Here is a 16024-nt window from a genome sequence, read left to right on the forward strand (position 1 = left end):
CCTCTTACCCCTGAGGCTCTGGCCAGGCCAGAAATTGGAACAAGGCTGTAATAAGAGCTGCCTACCCAGGGCGTCCGGGCTGCTGTGGGGAACCCCAGACCCTTCACCTGCCCTTGGTAGGGGGCCAGGGGGCCCAAGAGCAGACCCTGGCCCATGTCCCCACCGCCACATCCTCACCAGCCCAGAGCAGATGGAGGGCCCAGGCTCCTCACAGTGGCTTGGGTTCCCTGGGTGGCTCTTACCAGGGCCTGGCTCCCAGCCTGACCAGGGCCTCAGGGGGAAGAGGAGAAGCGGGCCCCATAATAACTGGGGGCTAAGGCCCACCTCAGCACCCCCCTCTTTACACACACACACACACCGGAAGATGTTGGGGCTGCCGTAAAGCACAGCCCCTTAAAAGTGAGGGAGCCATGGCCCTCCTACTATTAAAAGTGAGGGAGCCATGGCCCTCCTAACTCCCCCCTGGTTCTGGCACCCCTGCACTCAGAACTTCTAGGTGACAAATCCTGGTCCTGTACTGACAAGCAGATGACACCTGTGTAATTAAAACAAATGGCACTGGTATTAGCAAGGTTGTAGGATACATATAAAATTAAAGAATGAAAGTTAGTTTATTGGTTAAGGAACTATATATGTGTTTAAAGAAAGGCCCTGACTAGGAAGCAGAAGGAAGGCCATGAAAATAATGAGTTATAAGGCCAAAAGGAATGAAGTAGGGAGAATGTCTGATTCAAAGACTAAATAATGAGATAAGGGGAAGTTTCTAAAAAGAAGACCTCTAACCGATGTGGGTGACTGCAGATAGTTTTAAATCAAACAAAGAGAATCTGTCTTAAAACGAGCTAACACAAATCTTCCCACCCCACATACCTGTCTTATCCTCTATATGAACCCAGGTGCAATGGGAAAACAGTTGAACAGGAAGAAGGAAGAGAGGAAAGTGCTAGACAGGGGATACTGGTCTAACACTCACTCAGGCCACACAGTCTGATAGCTTTTCAGGCAAGGATGCCACTGATTCCTCTGGGAACTCCCCACTATCTCTTCTTTTCCATCTTATCAATTTCTCTGTATCAGTATCTTCCTGCTGACCTCTTCTGTCTCTCTGAGCATGAAGACCCTGCTCTCTTCTGTTTCCTTCCCCAAGTGCCACTTCCTCCTTGGGCATTCCCTCCAAAAATTGTCAGGGCTATCAGAATGTCAGCATCCATCCGCTTCCTCACTTTGATCCTACATCCATCATGATCTGGGCTGATATTTCCATGGGAACTTGCACTGGGCCTGAATCTTCACAGCCTCCTTAAAGTGATCCACTTCATCCCATAATTCTAAAACTCCCAACACTGTCTACATGACCCGTGACTCATACAATGGGGTCTTGTCCCCACTTCTCTTCTTCCCGAGAATAGATATACATCCTAGCACCAGTACCTTGAAAACTAAAACTTCCAATCTCCTCACTAGTTCCATCTCTATAGATAGCTTGATAGTTTCATCTAATCTTTGGGACTTTCCCATCTGGAGCTGTAGTTGCATCTCCCCACTAAAAGTATAACTGACAAACTGATCTCAAGCTAGAGCATCTTGCATCTCAGAGCCGGTTTATGGTAAACTGTTCACAACCACTTTCCTCTGGCTTCTTCCTACAGTTGAGGAAAACTGCCCAATCTCAGTCAGTGCATGCTGCAGGCTCCATAGAATGTGTAAGGGCACCTGTTAGACACTTATAGGCCGTCAAACCTTACTGCTAAATCCTCATCCTCCCTGTCTTTCCCTACGAGCAACAGGCTCAGGAACTTCAGCTTATTGGACTCAGCTCAGTCATTAAGACTGGTTGCCATTTCGAACTGTGCATGCCAATCACTCCACTTTTGTTGCTCTCTACTGTAAGGGGCTGGGTTAAATACAGGCCATGCTGCCTTCTTGGAGGTGGCATAGAATCATAGAAGATTAGGGTTGGAAGAGACTTCAGGAGGTCATCTAATCCAACCCCCTGCTCAAAGCAGGACCAACACCAACAAAATCATCCCAGCCAGGGCTTTGTCAAGCCAGGCCTTAAAAACCTCTAAGGATGGAGAGCCCACCACCTCCCTAGGTAACCCATTCCAGTGCTTCACCACCCTCCTAGTGAAATAATTTTTCCTAATATCAAACCTAGACATCCCGAAGTGCAACTTGAGACCATTTCTCCTTGTTCTGTCATCTTCCACCACTGAGAACAGCCTAGCTCCATCCTCTTTGGAACCCCCCTTCAGATACTTGAAGACTTATCAAATCCCCCCTCACTCTTCTCTTCTGCAGACTAAATAAGCCCAGTTCCCTCAGCCTCTCCTCAGAAGTCATGTGCCCCAGCCCCCTAATCATTTTCATTACCCTCGGTGGACTCTCTCCAATTTGTCCACATCCCTTCTGTAGTGGGGGGCTCAAAACTGGATGCAATAATCCAGATGTGGCCTCACCAGTGCCAAATAGAGAGGAATAATCACTTCCCTCAATCTGCTGGCAATGCTCCTACTAACGCATATTTGACCCTCCCACCAGGAGTACCCCCTCCTTCTCAGTCACTCATTTTCTTCCCGTCAAATGCTAACAAAAAGAAACCTCTCTACAATTAACAACAGTTTATCTTTTAAATAATGGCCCAGATCGCAGACTTCCACTTGCCTCACTTGCAGGATAATCACCACAGTCCCAACTGTGGCATCAATTTGTGCTAACCACCCCACACTTTGTGCTGCACACAGGTGCTGGTTGATGTCCTAGGCTAGGAACATCTTTATAAATTTGTTTAGGGATGAAATGACAACCTGCATGTGGTCTCTCCTCCTGCGTGCATAAGCACAACAAATGTCATTAAATTGATGATCAAATGTCCCGAAAAGGCCTACAGGTCAGCAAAGCAATGGCAAAAATGGCCCCTTCCAAGTCAAACCAGACAACGGCCCCTCACTACATATAATGCATTTAAATATCAAGGGTTTATCCAGCACAAAATGCAACTACCTCAGGAAGATCCTATGAACTGACAAAATTGACTAGAGGAAATGTAAGTTGAGTGAAAAAGTCATCCTCCAAGATCAACAGATAGACCCCTATCTTAGCAGTCTTCCATCCAAAACAAGGCCTGGTAACCTATACCAAAGGTGATGTGAAGAACTCTATACAGGTACTCCCTAACACAAACCCTAATTCCATCGCCATCCAGGTCATCAACTTGACGGTAGTGAATATCAATAAACCCCTGTCAAGGTTCCTTCCCCACTCTCAACTCTAGGGTACAGATGTGGGGACCTGTGGGGCATGAAAGACCCCCTTAAGCTTATTCTTACCAGCTTAGGTTAAAAACTTCCTCAAGGTACAAACTTTGCCTTGTCCTTGAACAGTATGCTGCCACCACCAAGCGCTTTAAATAAAGAACAGGGAAAGAGATCTTTGGAGACATCTTCCCCCAAAATATCCCCCCAAGCCCTACACCCCCTTTCCAGGGGAAGACTTGATAATAATCCTCACCAATTTGTACTGGTGAACACAGACCCAAACCCTTGGATCTTAAGAACAATGAAAAAGCCATCAGGTTCTTAAAAGAAGAATTTTAATTAAAGAAAAGGTTAAAGAATCACCTCTGTAAAATCAGGATGGTAAATACCTTACAGGGTAATCAGATTCAAAACATAGAGAATCCCTCTAGGCAAAAGCCTTAAGTTACAAAAAGATACAAAACCAGGAATATACATTCCCTCCAGCACAGCTTATTTTACCAGCCATTAAACAAAAGGAAATCGAATGCATTTTCTAGCTAGATTACTTATTAACTTAACAGGAGTTGGAAGGATGCATTCCTGATCTGTTCCCGGCAAAAGCAACACACAGACAGAACCCTTTGTTCCCGGCCAAAGTATCTTGTCCCCTCATTGGTCATTTTGGGTCAGGTGCCAGCGAGGTTACCTTAGCTTCCTAGCCCTTTACAGGTGAAAGAGTTTCGCCTCTGGACAGGAGGGATTTTATCGCACTGTATACAGAAAGGGGGTTACCCTTCCCTTTATATTTATGACAACCCCCATTAACAAACTTGCCCTCTTGCAGTGCTGCCACCTTCAAGCCACCCCACCATCATGTAGGCGACTTCAACAGCCACCACAATTTGTGGGGCTATGATACCAACGATTGCGCGGAAGAAAAACTGTCATCACGGGCAGTGGCAGAAGACCTTTGCCTGCTCTACAACACTAAGGAGCATGGCACTTTTAGCACACTGACAAAAATGCTATACATCTGATCTTTGTTTTGTAAGAGAACAACAGCCACCTTTTGCCATCAACAAGGATAGTATTTGACAACTTTCCCAACAGCCAACACAGATCCCTGGTGATTCAAGTCAGTCTCCAGATCCTGCTATTTTGAAGCCTCAGTGGAACTTTTGGAAAGCAGTATCCCTCCGACCTCTGCCAGTTATCATCAGCCTAATAACAGCTGCCAAAGCCAATATTCCCAGGTGATACAGAAAGGCTTTCACCACCTGCTGGACACTAGACAGCAAAGAACTGCTTTGGCAGCATAAGGCAAAAGGAAAACTGGATACAGCAAAAGCCTTGGGCCTTTCCCTGCAGCCATATTAATAGCCATGAGCTGAGAAGCAGAAAGTCGCATCATCACATTCCTTCTAAATTATACCAAAACAAGGTAATATCGGGCTGGTAAGAAGGCACCCCTCCTAATAGTGCCCACCATCACCAGATAAGCAAGGAATCTCTTAAGATGTTTAAAGAAAACTTTGCTTGATAGCATTCTGTCTGACAAGGAATCACTTATCAACAGTTCTGATTATAAAACCCATACTTCCATTGTTTTGCCTTTATGGTCCCTACTTTTCTATTGTTTATCTGTATGGTCTCTGTCTGGTTCTTTGATTGTTTCCATCAGTTGCATAATTAATTTTGCTCGGTGTAAATCTACTATGGTGGTGGGGTATGATTAGTTAAATAATTGTTTCATAATGGGCTAGGATTGTTGAAAATTACCTTTTTATAGTACTTTAGTTAAGATACAGCTAAGCAGGACTCAAGTTTCACTATATAAAACTGGGATCCAAAAGGAAGTTCTTTGGAACCAACTCCAGGACACAGCCCCAAGATCAGAGCTGCCAGACTTCAACACGCTGCCAATCACACCATGCAGAGTCCTCGGATGACCCGATCCTGACTGGCCAGCAGGAAAAGCTCATACACCTTATTGGGAATGGTGAGCATTGTATGCTTAGCGTGTGCATTCTGTTTTGGTGATTGTTAATAAATAGACGTTAAGGATATTACTGTGTAAGGCTCTTTCAGTGGTAAAAATATCCTGCAAACCCGCAGAAGAGTACGCCCTGAGCCCTAGGAATTGGGTATGGGTAGGTGCCTTTCCCGCCAGAGCCCTAGGAACTGGGAAAGGGTGGGGGTGCCTAAATCAACCAGGTTATGCCTTGAGCCCTAGGAACTGGGTAAAAGTGGGTGCCCTGGAGTGCGTGGGTATCAGTATCTGATCTTTATAAGGGAACAACTTTTACCACATACTAAGCCTACATGTAGCTAATGTTTGGCTGAAGAAGATGATGGTTTAAACAGAGTTAAATATAACATGAAGAAACGTAGATAATGTGATGATAGTTACATTATATTTGAATTTTCATGTCTCCGTATTACTGAGGAAAGTCCATAGCCAAAACATGTCACTTGTTTTCAGATGTTTGTAAAATGAAAGCATGAAGCCAGGGAAACTAGAGAGACATTTAGAAACTGAACACCCAGAATTCGAAAAACAAGAGCAGCAATTTTTCTTTTGGAAACAAGAATTAAAGCTTGGGGGAGCAGCAGCGGTGAGAGAAGTCATGTGTAAAGAAGCAACTCTTCCTCAAAAATGCTTTAAATGATCTTGTGTTGTGGCCAGGTGAATTGCAAAAGGTAAACCTGCACACACCATTTACCAGACAATTCAAATTCCAGCAGCAATAGATGTGTAGAATTATGACTGGGGAATAAATAGCCATACTGATAACCATTTTTATGTCAAATAATACCATCCATTGACACAATGGTTATCTTGCAGAACACATCCAGAAGCAGTTGACAAAACAAGTTAAGAGGCAATATTGTGCACTGCAGCTTGATGAATTCACAGACCTAGCCAACATGGCTCAGCTTCTATTACCCATGAGATTTGTCAAAGCGGGTATAACAGCTGAAGACTTATTTTGCAAAGAAATCCTAAACTGAAAAACTATGGAGGAAATTTTCAAGATCCTTGATTAATTGATACTGGTTGAAGGTCTTAACTGGGGTACATGTGCTGAGTCGTGCACTGACGGGGAAGGACCATGATCCGAAAGAAGCGTGGGATATGCAGGAGAAGTAAAGTTGCAAAACCATCTGAACTATAGTGTCCTGAACTCTTGAATCTAGTATCCTAAGTCAATTAAAGAAGAAAAAAACACAATGTATGTGGTTGTAGGGAGCCACCAAGCTTTAAACCATCTGTATGGGAGCCATAGCACTAAAAAGTTTGGGAACCACAGTGCTAAACAATTAGAGCAATCCTCCATTATCTCCATGGTTACAAAAGTGTTTCCTCCAAAGCAGTCATTCTTTGCTGGCCCAGGATAACAAAAATCCCAAATTTCTTCCCAAATGTACGTTTATTTCAAGATAGCGCACTATTGCCCATGATCATGCAAAGACCCACAAGCATGGAACTTTAATGCAAAAACATATGTATTTAACTTTATACATGTATGTAGTCCTGTTGCCTTCAATGGAGTTATGTATACCAGCGTTTCTCAAACTGGGGTCCGTGGAGGTCCCCGATGGTACTCCAGGGGGTCCGCTGGCCCCGCTGAACAACTCCTCCCCCTCCCCCCCTCCCAGCGCCTCCTTCATGCCGGGGAACACCTACTGTGTCTCTTTCAATCATTTACCTCATACAAAACAGTTGTATTCCCATGCAGGAGAGGTGCATAACAAACGTAGGAATGGCCAACTACCCAGCCTAAGTCAGAAGCTGCCCACCACACCTAAAATAAAAATAAAAATTAAATTCAGTTAAAAAAAAAGTTCCAAAAAGTTTTAATACATGCAACTAAAATTTAAATAGCACTTACCTCTCCAGGTCTGAGTCCATATATAGCGGACATTGTCCAGTTCAACATAACCGCATAGCCACCTGTTGGTCTAACAACACCCTAAGTGAGAAGTAATTTAAAATTAAGATCACTTAAAAGGCAAACACACATCAAATCTCCTTCTATTAAAAAAAATCTCATTACTATAATGTGATCCCATAGCTAGAATAACTATAGCTAGAATATTTAAAGTTGTCTAACTTGTACTTTGACATCCCTGCCATAACAGAATAATATAGCAGCCCAATCCTACAAATATTTGCTCATACAAGTAGTCTCATTGAAGAAAGGCCAAGTACGGACTAAAATTAACTTTTGCATTATTACCTGGAGAATTAGTTCAAAAGATAGAACAAAATATTAGATCTGATATCAATTATTTACAGAACACAACCATCACCCAGCTAAAATCCTCTATTCAAATCAGTTTTCCACACATTTACAAACAAAAAAGTTGTAAAACATTTAATTCAAGTATGTACAGAAATTAATCCTCTCCTTCTCTTCAGTAACAGAAACATAAGCACCATGCTATGGAATAATATATATTTATTTTGCTGTCAACAGCATCTTGCACAGTCAGTTATGTTGAGAACTAGAGCTGATTGAGAATTTTCCAACCAAACAGGCTTTCACTGGAAAATGCCAATTCATTGAGCCCAGAATGTTTCACAAAAACATACTGAGTCTGACAAGCTGGCTGCTATTTCACCAGTGCTGTACAGCATAGGGCCAAAGAATCACAATCAATTTCATACACTAGTGGCAGAGTCTTGGAGAGCCTATTTCATTTTGGAAACATCATCATGTATTGAAGTTTCCAAAGCACAAATTTTAAATAGAATGTGTGGGTTGCAGGAAATTTTGAAAAACAAGGGTTTTATTCAGTGTGAATCAGAACTAAATCAAATTTCAAAAAGTGGAAATTACAAGTTTTGGCCAACTCTATTGACATCTAAAAGTTGCTTCTGGGATGCAGTTAGCACAACAGTCGCTAGAAATTTTGGAAGAGTTGGGATCACAGGACCTATGTGCACCTACTTATGTAAGCTTAGCTGTAATACCCCACAATAACTTTGTTATTTCATCTAAGTACTTTATTAGAGTTCTCCAAAAGAAGCAACATGCATTTGACTCCTCTGTGCTTTGATTAACTGGATTGCTATTGGTTTGTGAAAGCTCCTAGTCATTGAGGATAGGTAGGGTTCCTAGCCCTTTTAATTGGATTTCACCTCAAGATGAATAGGCACCTGGGAAACCCTTTCCCCTCTCTCAGCCTATGTCCTTTCATGCCAGTCATTGCCTCTATTTTAAGATTTTCCTTTCTGTTCTCTGCCCCCCTTTCTCCTCTTATTTGGTTTTCTTCTTGTTGTGCAACTGTGTTTTTAGCTATTTATCTCGGGTTCTGCTCACTCAGTATTTTCCTCCACCTACTAGGCCATCCATTTCGTATTCCACTGACCTCACTCAGCCACCAGCACTATACAGCTCTCTTTCCAACTTGTTAAGATATAGAGAAGATCCTTCCAATGCCAGAAGGGGGCAAATGAAAGGGATGGAAAAGCATACAGCTGGTGCCTCTAGACCCAGATTTCTCATTGACATGCCCTTACCCTACTTCCACCCATCTCCCACTCCCTAGAGTCAGTAAACCAAAAACAGTTTAGAGTTAAGTGTCATGATATTAAGCATCTGTTTTCCACAAAGATATAATGGGCTTTCCACTGAGACAGTCTTTTTAGATGCTTCCTCCACCCTCCCCGTGAACCTCTGTGGACTCTCCCATGAACCCCTGTGAGGGGAGACCTTTTCACTGTGTTTGAGAAGACACTTAAATCTGCATCATATGTAATTAAATGGAGTATTGCTTCAGACATTTTATTGAAGAAATACTCCTTTCCTTTGCAGTAAGGAAGTTCTAACACAAACCCTATGGGCTACTGCTTTAGTAGTGTACAGTTTTAAACTGATTTGAGCAACAGTCAGCCAATGGGCAAAGGTGAAACAGGTTTGACATTTAATCTTAAAATAATGAGGGACAGCAGACAAAATGTAAAATTTTCATTAATGTCTTAGATATCTTAAGTTTTTGACTAAAGTTCCTGGGGCTTGCGGGGGAGGAGGGGAGGAGAGTTGGAAAAATATACAAATCAACACAAGAAAAAAAAAGTTAATATAGCAATAAACTAGCCCAAGAAAGAAGTTTGGGGCATTCTGTGTTCTACTTAGCATATCAGAATTCTTCTAAAGATATATAACTGAATTTGAAAAGCTAAAATCTTCAAAGTATATGCTGCCTTAGTTGTCTAACCTTATTCAATCTCAACTTCCATCTTTATATGCCTTTTTTTTTAAAATGGAGGAACTATTCAACATTACACCCCGATTCCAGTTAAAATTCATGGAGTATTATCTGATCTTCCTTTATTCAGTATAAAACAAACAAGTGATCACAAAGTAAACAGTATAAGCTTTCGTGAGCTACAGCTCACTGCATCCGATGAAGTGAGCTGTAGCTCACGAAAGCTTATGCTCTAATAAATTTGTTAGTCTCTAAGGTGCCACAAGTACTGCTTTTCTTTTTGCGAATACAGACTAACACGGCTGCTACTCTGAAAAAAGTAAACAGTGTTGACCAACCTATCACTAAATTATTATATAACATATCACACTGCTAATATAGAATGTGCATACATAGATAAGAAATATGTCCCTTCTAAAGGATTTATATTAAACAAACGTTTAGATTAGAATGCAATTTATTTTATGCCATTCACATTCAGATCCACCATTATGATTTATTGGAAGACAATGAACTTTAAATCTTAAAAAGTTAAAGTAATGAAATGCAAGCAAATGAGATCAAAGCAGTTTTAACAATGCTTATCATTCATTGTAGTGAGCTTTGGCAAACATTTTCAGCCTTTTAATTAAATGCTCTCTAATATGGAACGGAAAATAGTTTGGTCACAGATATTTATATTAAAGATAGTACCCTACCTTGGGCAAGCCAGTTGTTCCTGACGTATAAAGAATGTAAAGTGGATGATCTGAACGAACAGCAACACAATCATGAGACTTGGCTTTTGCCATTTCTTCAGCCCAATCAAGGTCACGACCTGAGACTAGAGGAACAGTTCCCTATACACCAAGAAACAGAAATATTCAATGAAATTTAACCAGATGGAATAAAAGACACTGGCTCAAGAGATATGCAACATCCAGTATCCCATATGGATACCGTGAACAAAGCTAGTATACCTAATCTCTCAGACACAGAAGCTGTACTAGCTAATTAAAAGTTATTTAAATCTCATGATACGAAAGATCTCAATTAAAATGCACAGCAAAACATATTTGATTTAAAAAAAGACACATACAAAGTTAATAAGCAAGAACAACTATAAATTTACCAAGTGAGGTCGACTGTATATGAGAACTTTCTGAGGTTGGTGCTGTACCATCTCCAGTGCTCTTTCTAGAAGCGGCATGTATTCCACTCTCCTTCCTGGTTCTATCCCAAAAGTTGCAGTTACAACAAGTTTGGGCTAAAGTAAAGAGGATCATAGTATATTAAAAAATGTTTGCCATAAAATTATTCAGTAAATAAAGCCCTTACACACAATACACACATTTACTTCATTTCTAAGAGAACATTGTACTCTTCACACATACAAGTTTCTGTATTTTTTTAAATGATTGGTTGGATGACATCCTCTTCATTTGCACTGGGAGTTAGAACATTAGACTGCACAATTTAAAATCAAGGCAGCTCTGACTTTACAACAATATACAAAATGTTTTGACATAACTTCCAAGACCCTGCCTTCAAAAATTAAGTAAACCATATTTATATTAGTCCTATTCCAAGAAGTAAAAGTCAATTGATAGTCAGACTCATCTTATTTAGAACAGAACCAATCTTCTCTCCTCTGCAAAACTGCAAGCACAACAAGAGTGCTCTTAGTTTATATTGTACAATCTCACCAAGCTAGTTTGTTAATTGTGTATATTACCAGAAATCTCATGATGGAGGCAGTGGCCCCAATTCCAGTTACAGATGAGTTAAGCTTTGAACTTGGAATGGGAATTGAATAGCTTTCTTATGTATGAATAATACAGTGTACCATCTCCAAATTTGCTACTAAAGGATATTCATTAACTGGTTTGAATTCAAAAAGTTGGTTTGAGTTCAAAATATTTTTGATGAGCTTTTAAAAAAAATAATAAGTAGTTCAGCCTTTGTCTCTCTCTCTTTTTGACCAGAATAACCTCATCAACAGAATAAGATAGAATCTTCAAACTTTCCATATAGTTCAGCTTAACTGAAGTCATGTGGAGGCTACATTTGAATAAATTAGTTTGTAATTAATCTAAAATACTAACAACTATGGTCTCCCATTGTTATGTTTATAGACTAGTCAGGGCTAATTTTGCTGAAGTTGCTTTTTAAGGGGTCCCTTCTCCAGCCACTCTGTATGCTGCAAATCTATTCTCAGACAAGATCACGTTAATTGGAGTGAAACTCATGCTAGGCAAGATGAATACTTTTTCCAGAGTACAGGGGCATTGATTGGGAGCGTCATAGATGGCTCCCCCATGCCTGGCCCCCTACCCTTTCCTATCTTTGTTAGATAGGAACAAAGATATCCCCGCTAACCCTGCCATGCTTCCTTCACATCTCTGCTCACAAGCTCCTCACATACAGCCATCTCCCCATTACCTTTAGCTCTCCAGCCCTGCTTTCTGGTGTTGAGGTGGGAGGGATATGCACAGGTCTGGTGAAGAAGGAAGGGTGTGGATGGAAAAGTGGGCTGTATAAGGAAAAACAGTACTATGACAATGGGGGAGGTAGGATAGGGTAGGGCAGGGCAAAGTTCCACAGCATCAAATTCTCCTTTAAGAGCTCCCCTTGCAATCCTGCCTCAGTGAGCAGTGGAGCAAAAGTAGCAGTGCCATAGGGAGCTGTTCAAACAGAGACTCATCTCCCCACCCCAGACTCAATGTCCCCAACATGCAAAACCTCTTCCTCCTCTAGCCTCTCCATGCATTCCCGCTCTCCCTCCTCTACACCCACACTGCCACAACCCCCTCGTACATGCCCAAAGAACTCTCTTCCCTCTGAAATCCCAGTTCAATACCTTCAGCATAGGTTACACACATTCCTGCTTGTCCCCAATGCATCCCATCTTGCCTTCCTGCTGTCCAATTTGACTCTGAATTTTCACAGATAATCAAGATTTTAAAAATTGAATAAGATCAATTTTCTTACAAAAAGTCAAAATTTGAAAGTTTCATATCCTTCAAGCTTACCTATATGCTGATACTTTAATTTTTTTAAATATGTTGGCAATGTGTTATGTATGTGTTTATATATATTACACAAACGGCAGTGTTCGTACAGACAGGGCATCAGCAGACACCAGTGCTTTAACCATCCTGTCATCCATAACTGCTCTCAGCCAGATTAAATGAAACAAACAATGATTGAAGTCCAGCATCTGTTCTACCATATTTCAAAGGCTTCAATTTTCTTCTTGTCAGCAGCATTAGTTTCCCAGAATTCACATCCATAAAGTGCTATGAAAAAAATAAAAAGCTTATTTTTTTCATAACAACTTATGGATGGGATTCCTGGGAAACTAATGCTGCTGACAAGAAGAAAACTGAAGCCTTTAAGATGTGGTGCTAGCAAAGACACTTGTGTATCTCCTGGATGGAAGAGAACAAATGCTTATTTTTGAAATATTACTGAAGAGAAGTCGAATCTGATCTCAGAAATCAACAGGCACAAACTTATGAACTTTGATCACATCAGGCATAGAAATAGAAAGAATGCAAGGAAGTTATTATGGAAGGAAAGGTGGTAGGTCATCATAGTAGGGGATGACCAGCAAGGAGATGGATGGATGGAAGGATGGATGGAGTGTGGCAGATCATTGGGAAGTCAGCTGCTGAGAGTGCAGTTGGAATGCCTTAAGAAGGCTTCTGAAAATTCTATGATGTCACCAGTATTCAGACATAAATAAATGGACTTTACTACTGCTTCTACTATCTGAGCTACACTGAGCACTTTAAGCATTGCAAACTCTTATGATTTTATCACAAGACTTGTGATTATTTGTTGCTCTGGAGTAAAGTTGTCACATGAGCATGTCAGCTTTAATTTTTTTTAGTAAGTTTCTAGCCCTCATGGATGTGGAGAACAGCATGAAAACATGAATGGAGCACGATCTAAAGGATTAGAAAGCACAACACCAATTAACAGAACCCTCACATTAAGAAGCTCATGATTCTGTGGATCTGACTCCTAATTTGGGACTGGCAATACTACATGCCCTCTGTTGCTTCTACTAGTGGAGAGGCATTGGTGGTAGTGCAATAGCGGGAAATTTTAAGGGTTGGGGGAGGGGGAAAGAGGGATGACTAATGTTTACATAGTTTTACTAGCCGGACTAGCTGCCACTGTGTGGGCATATAATCCATATGAGATTGCAACTCCTCTTTAGTCCTGTCAGGTATTCTGTAATATTTTATACATAAAAGCAGATAAATCATACTTAAGGCTATGATTTTGTCACGGAGATTGCAGAAGTCACAGAATCTGCAACTTCCAGAGATCTCCGTGACTTCAGCCCATGGCAGCTGGGAGCTGCAGGGTCCCCTGCCACCACCGGTGGTGGCCGGGAGTTGTGGGGTACCCACACTGCCTGAGGTGGTGGGGACCCCCTGCAGCTCCAAGCCACCACAGGCAACAGGGACCCACCCCACAGCTCCTGGCCGCCGCAGGCAGCAGGGGGACCCCGCAGCTCCCAGCCACTATGAGTGGTGGGGGTATCCCAGAGTTCCCGGCCACCAAGAGTGGTGGGGACCTCCTGGAGCTCCGAGCCAGAGCCCCTGCAGCTGCCCGGAAGCTGCATGCGGTGTAGGGACTCTGTAGCTCCCCACTTTGTCACAGATGTTTTTAGTAAAAGTCACAGACAGGCCATGGGCTTCAATTATTTTTTCTTTATTGCCCATGACCTGTCTGAACTTTTACTAAAAATATCCATGACAAAATCTTAGCCTTAATCATACTATAAGAGTGGGTATAAAGCTGTATACAGTTGCTTTTTAAATCTAAGAAGAGTGGACTTTTTAAAAAAATATGTATTATAAAAATAAAATAAATAAATAAATAGTTCTTTAAACATAAGATTGGACTGCCATTATTCTGAGGCAACCATGTTTCTTAAGTTCCAGGCTCATCATCTTAGTGTCTAATCATACAAATGGTCCGATCGTTTCATGATAATAATCAGGAGTAGCCACTTATAGATGTATCTGTGTGCAAGAACAGTATCTTATTCAGAATAAATCGGGCCCCTTATTTTTGTTTTTTCCCCCCACCAACAACCTCTGAAAAATTCCTGGGTTTTGAAAAACCCAGTATTTGTATTTTTCCAGGTTTCTACTCGGATTTTGTCCCTCCTTGAATTCTCTGGACGCAGTTCCCTGCTCAGAGACCCCACAGACCTCCTCAGTGTGCCTGCGCAGGGAAGGTTAAATTGCTCTGTTGGTGGCTGCTGCCGCTGCACAGTGAGGGAGTGAGACAGTCAGGGAGCCCGCCAAGACAACCAACTACTGCACAGATAGGCTACAGGGAACAAGAGGCTGCACTCAGGAGTACAGGCCCCCTCCTGACCAGCTCCCCCAGGAATGTAAGGCATCTCTCTCCAGCAACATAAAAACAGCCATACTAGGTCAGACCAAAGGTCCATCTAGCCCAGTATCCTGTCTTCTGACAAGGGCCAATGCCAAATGCTTCAGAGGAAATGAATGGAGGTTGCAATCATCTACTGATCCATGCCGAGTCTCACTCCCAGCTTCTGGCAGTCAGAGGCTAGACACACCTAGAACATGGCGTTGCATCCTTGACCATTTTGGCTAATAACCATTGATGGACCTATCCTCCACAAACTTATCTAATGCTTTTTTTAACCTTGTTATAGTGGCTGGCAACAAGTTCCACAGTTTGATTGTGCATTATGTGAAGAACTAAATTCCTTTTGTTTATTTTAGACCATAAGTGCCCCTGTGAATAGCTGGGCCTGGAAACCCCCTCCACATGCCTGCTCCTTCCCACGATTGCCCAGGCACTCCCTTTCCCTGTAATAGCCCTTGTGAGTAGGTAGGCCCAGGAATGCATCACCACTTGGAGGGGAGCCCCAGGCCACAGAATCCCTTCCACTTCACTTGCCAGACAGAGCCTGCTCCTGCCCAGGAACAGGTCACTTCAATCCCCCTGTGGCCTGGTGGAGCAGAGCTGAGGAGCTCATGATGCAAGGAAGAGAGTAGTCGCAGCCCCCCCTTGCTGCTGGTAGGTGGGTGTATCGGTGTCAGGCAACCAGCAAGAGGGCAGTACTAGCCTAGTGGTTGGAAAAAGTCTCAGGCCTAGTAGTCAGGCATCAGGAACAATGTTAGAACCTGGGACTAGGGTCAGAGGCAGAGGCTGGAGCCACGTGTCAAACCAGAGGTCAGGAGCTGGAGGAAGCAGGAGAGCAGGCAAAGAGGGGTTCAAGGTAGTGGCAGGACCGAGGCAAGGCTGAATGCAAGGCAAGAAGATAATACAGAAGCAGTCACATTGGCAGATATGAGCACTGAGCAGCCAGCGAACTGCTACTGGCCTAAAAGCTAGCCTACTGGCCTCTCCAGCCAATTAGGAAATGAGGCCAGTCAGGCAGCCCGCTGCAGCCCAGCTGTACTGATGAGGTTGCCTAGAGACTATCTCTGCTGCAGACCCTGATTGCTGACATTCAGTGACTGGGATCTGCTCTCTGCTGGCACCCAGCCCCTGTGCCCCCAGCTGTGACAGGAAAGATGATGATTTTG

The 16024-nt window shown here is 42.5% G+C and overlaps 1 protein-coding gene across 1 annotated transcript in view; it reads right to left on the reverse strand.

Moving 5' to 3' along the window:
* ACSS3 (acyl-CoA synthetase short chain family member 3) overlaps window positions 1-16024 on the reverse strand; it is a 123010-nt gene that overhangs the window by 76760 nt on the left and 30226 nt on the right. Inside the window, exons 4-7 of the mRNA XM_038388133.2 lie at window positions 10567-10701; window positions 10154-10294; window positions 7133-7213; window positions 6950-7045 (exon numbers count right to left, since the gene is read on the reverse strand). Coding sequence (XP_038244061.2) covers window positions 6950-7045; window positions 7133-7213; window positions 10154-10294; window positions 10567-10701 — 453 coding nt within the window. The remainder of the gene's footprint in view (window positions 1-6949; window positions 7046-7132; window positions 7214-10153; window positions 10295-10566; window positions 10702-16024) is intronic.

Source organism: Dermochelys coriacea, chromosome 1, assembly GCF_009764565.3.
Source record: "Dermochelys coriacea isolate rDerCor1 chromosome 1, rDerCor1.pri.v4, whole genome shotgun sequence".
NCBI classification, from domain to species: domain Eukaryota; kingdom Metazoa; phylum Chordata; order Testudines; family Dermochelyidae; genus Dermochelys; species Dermochelys coriacea.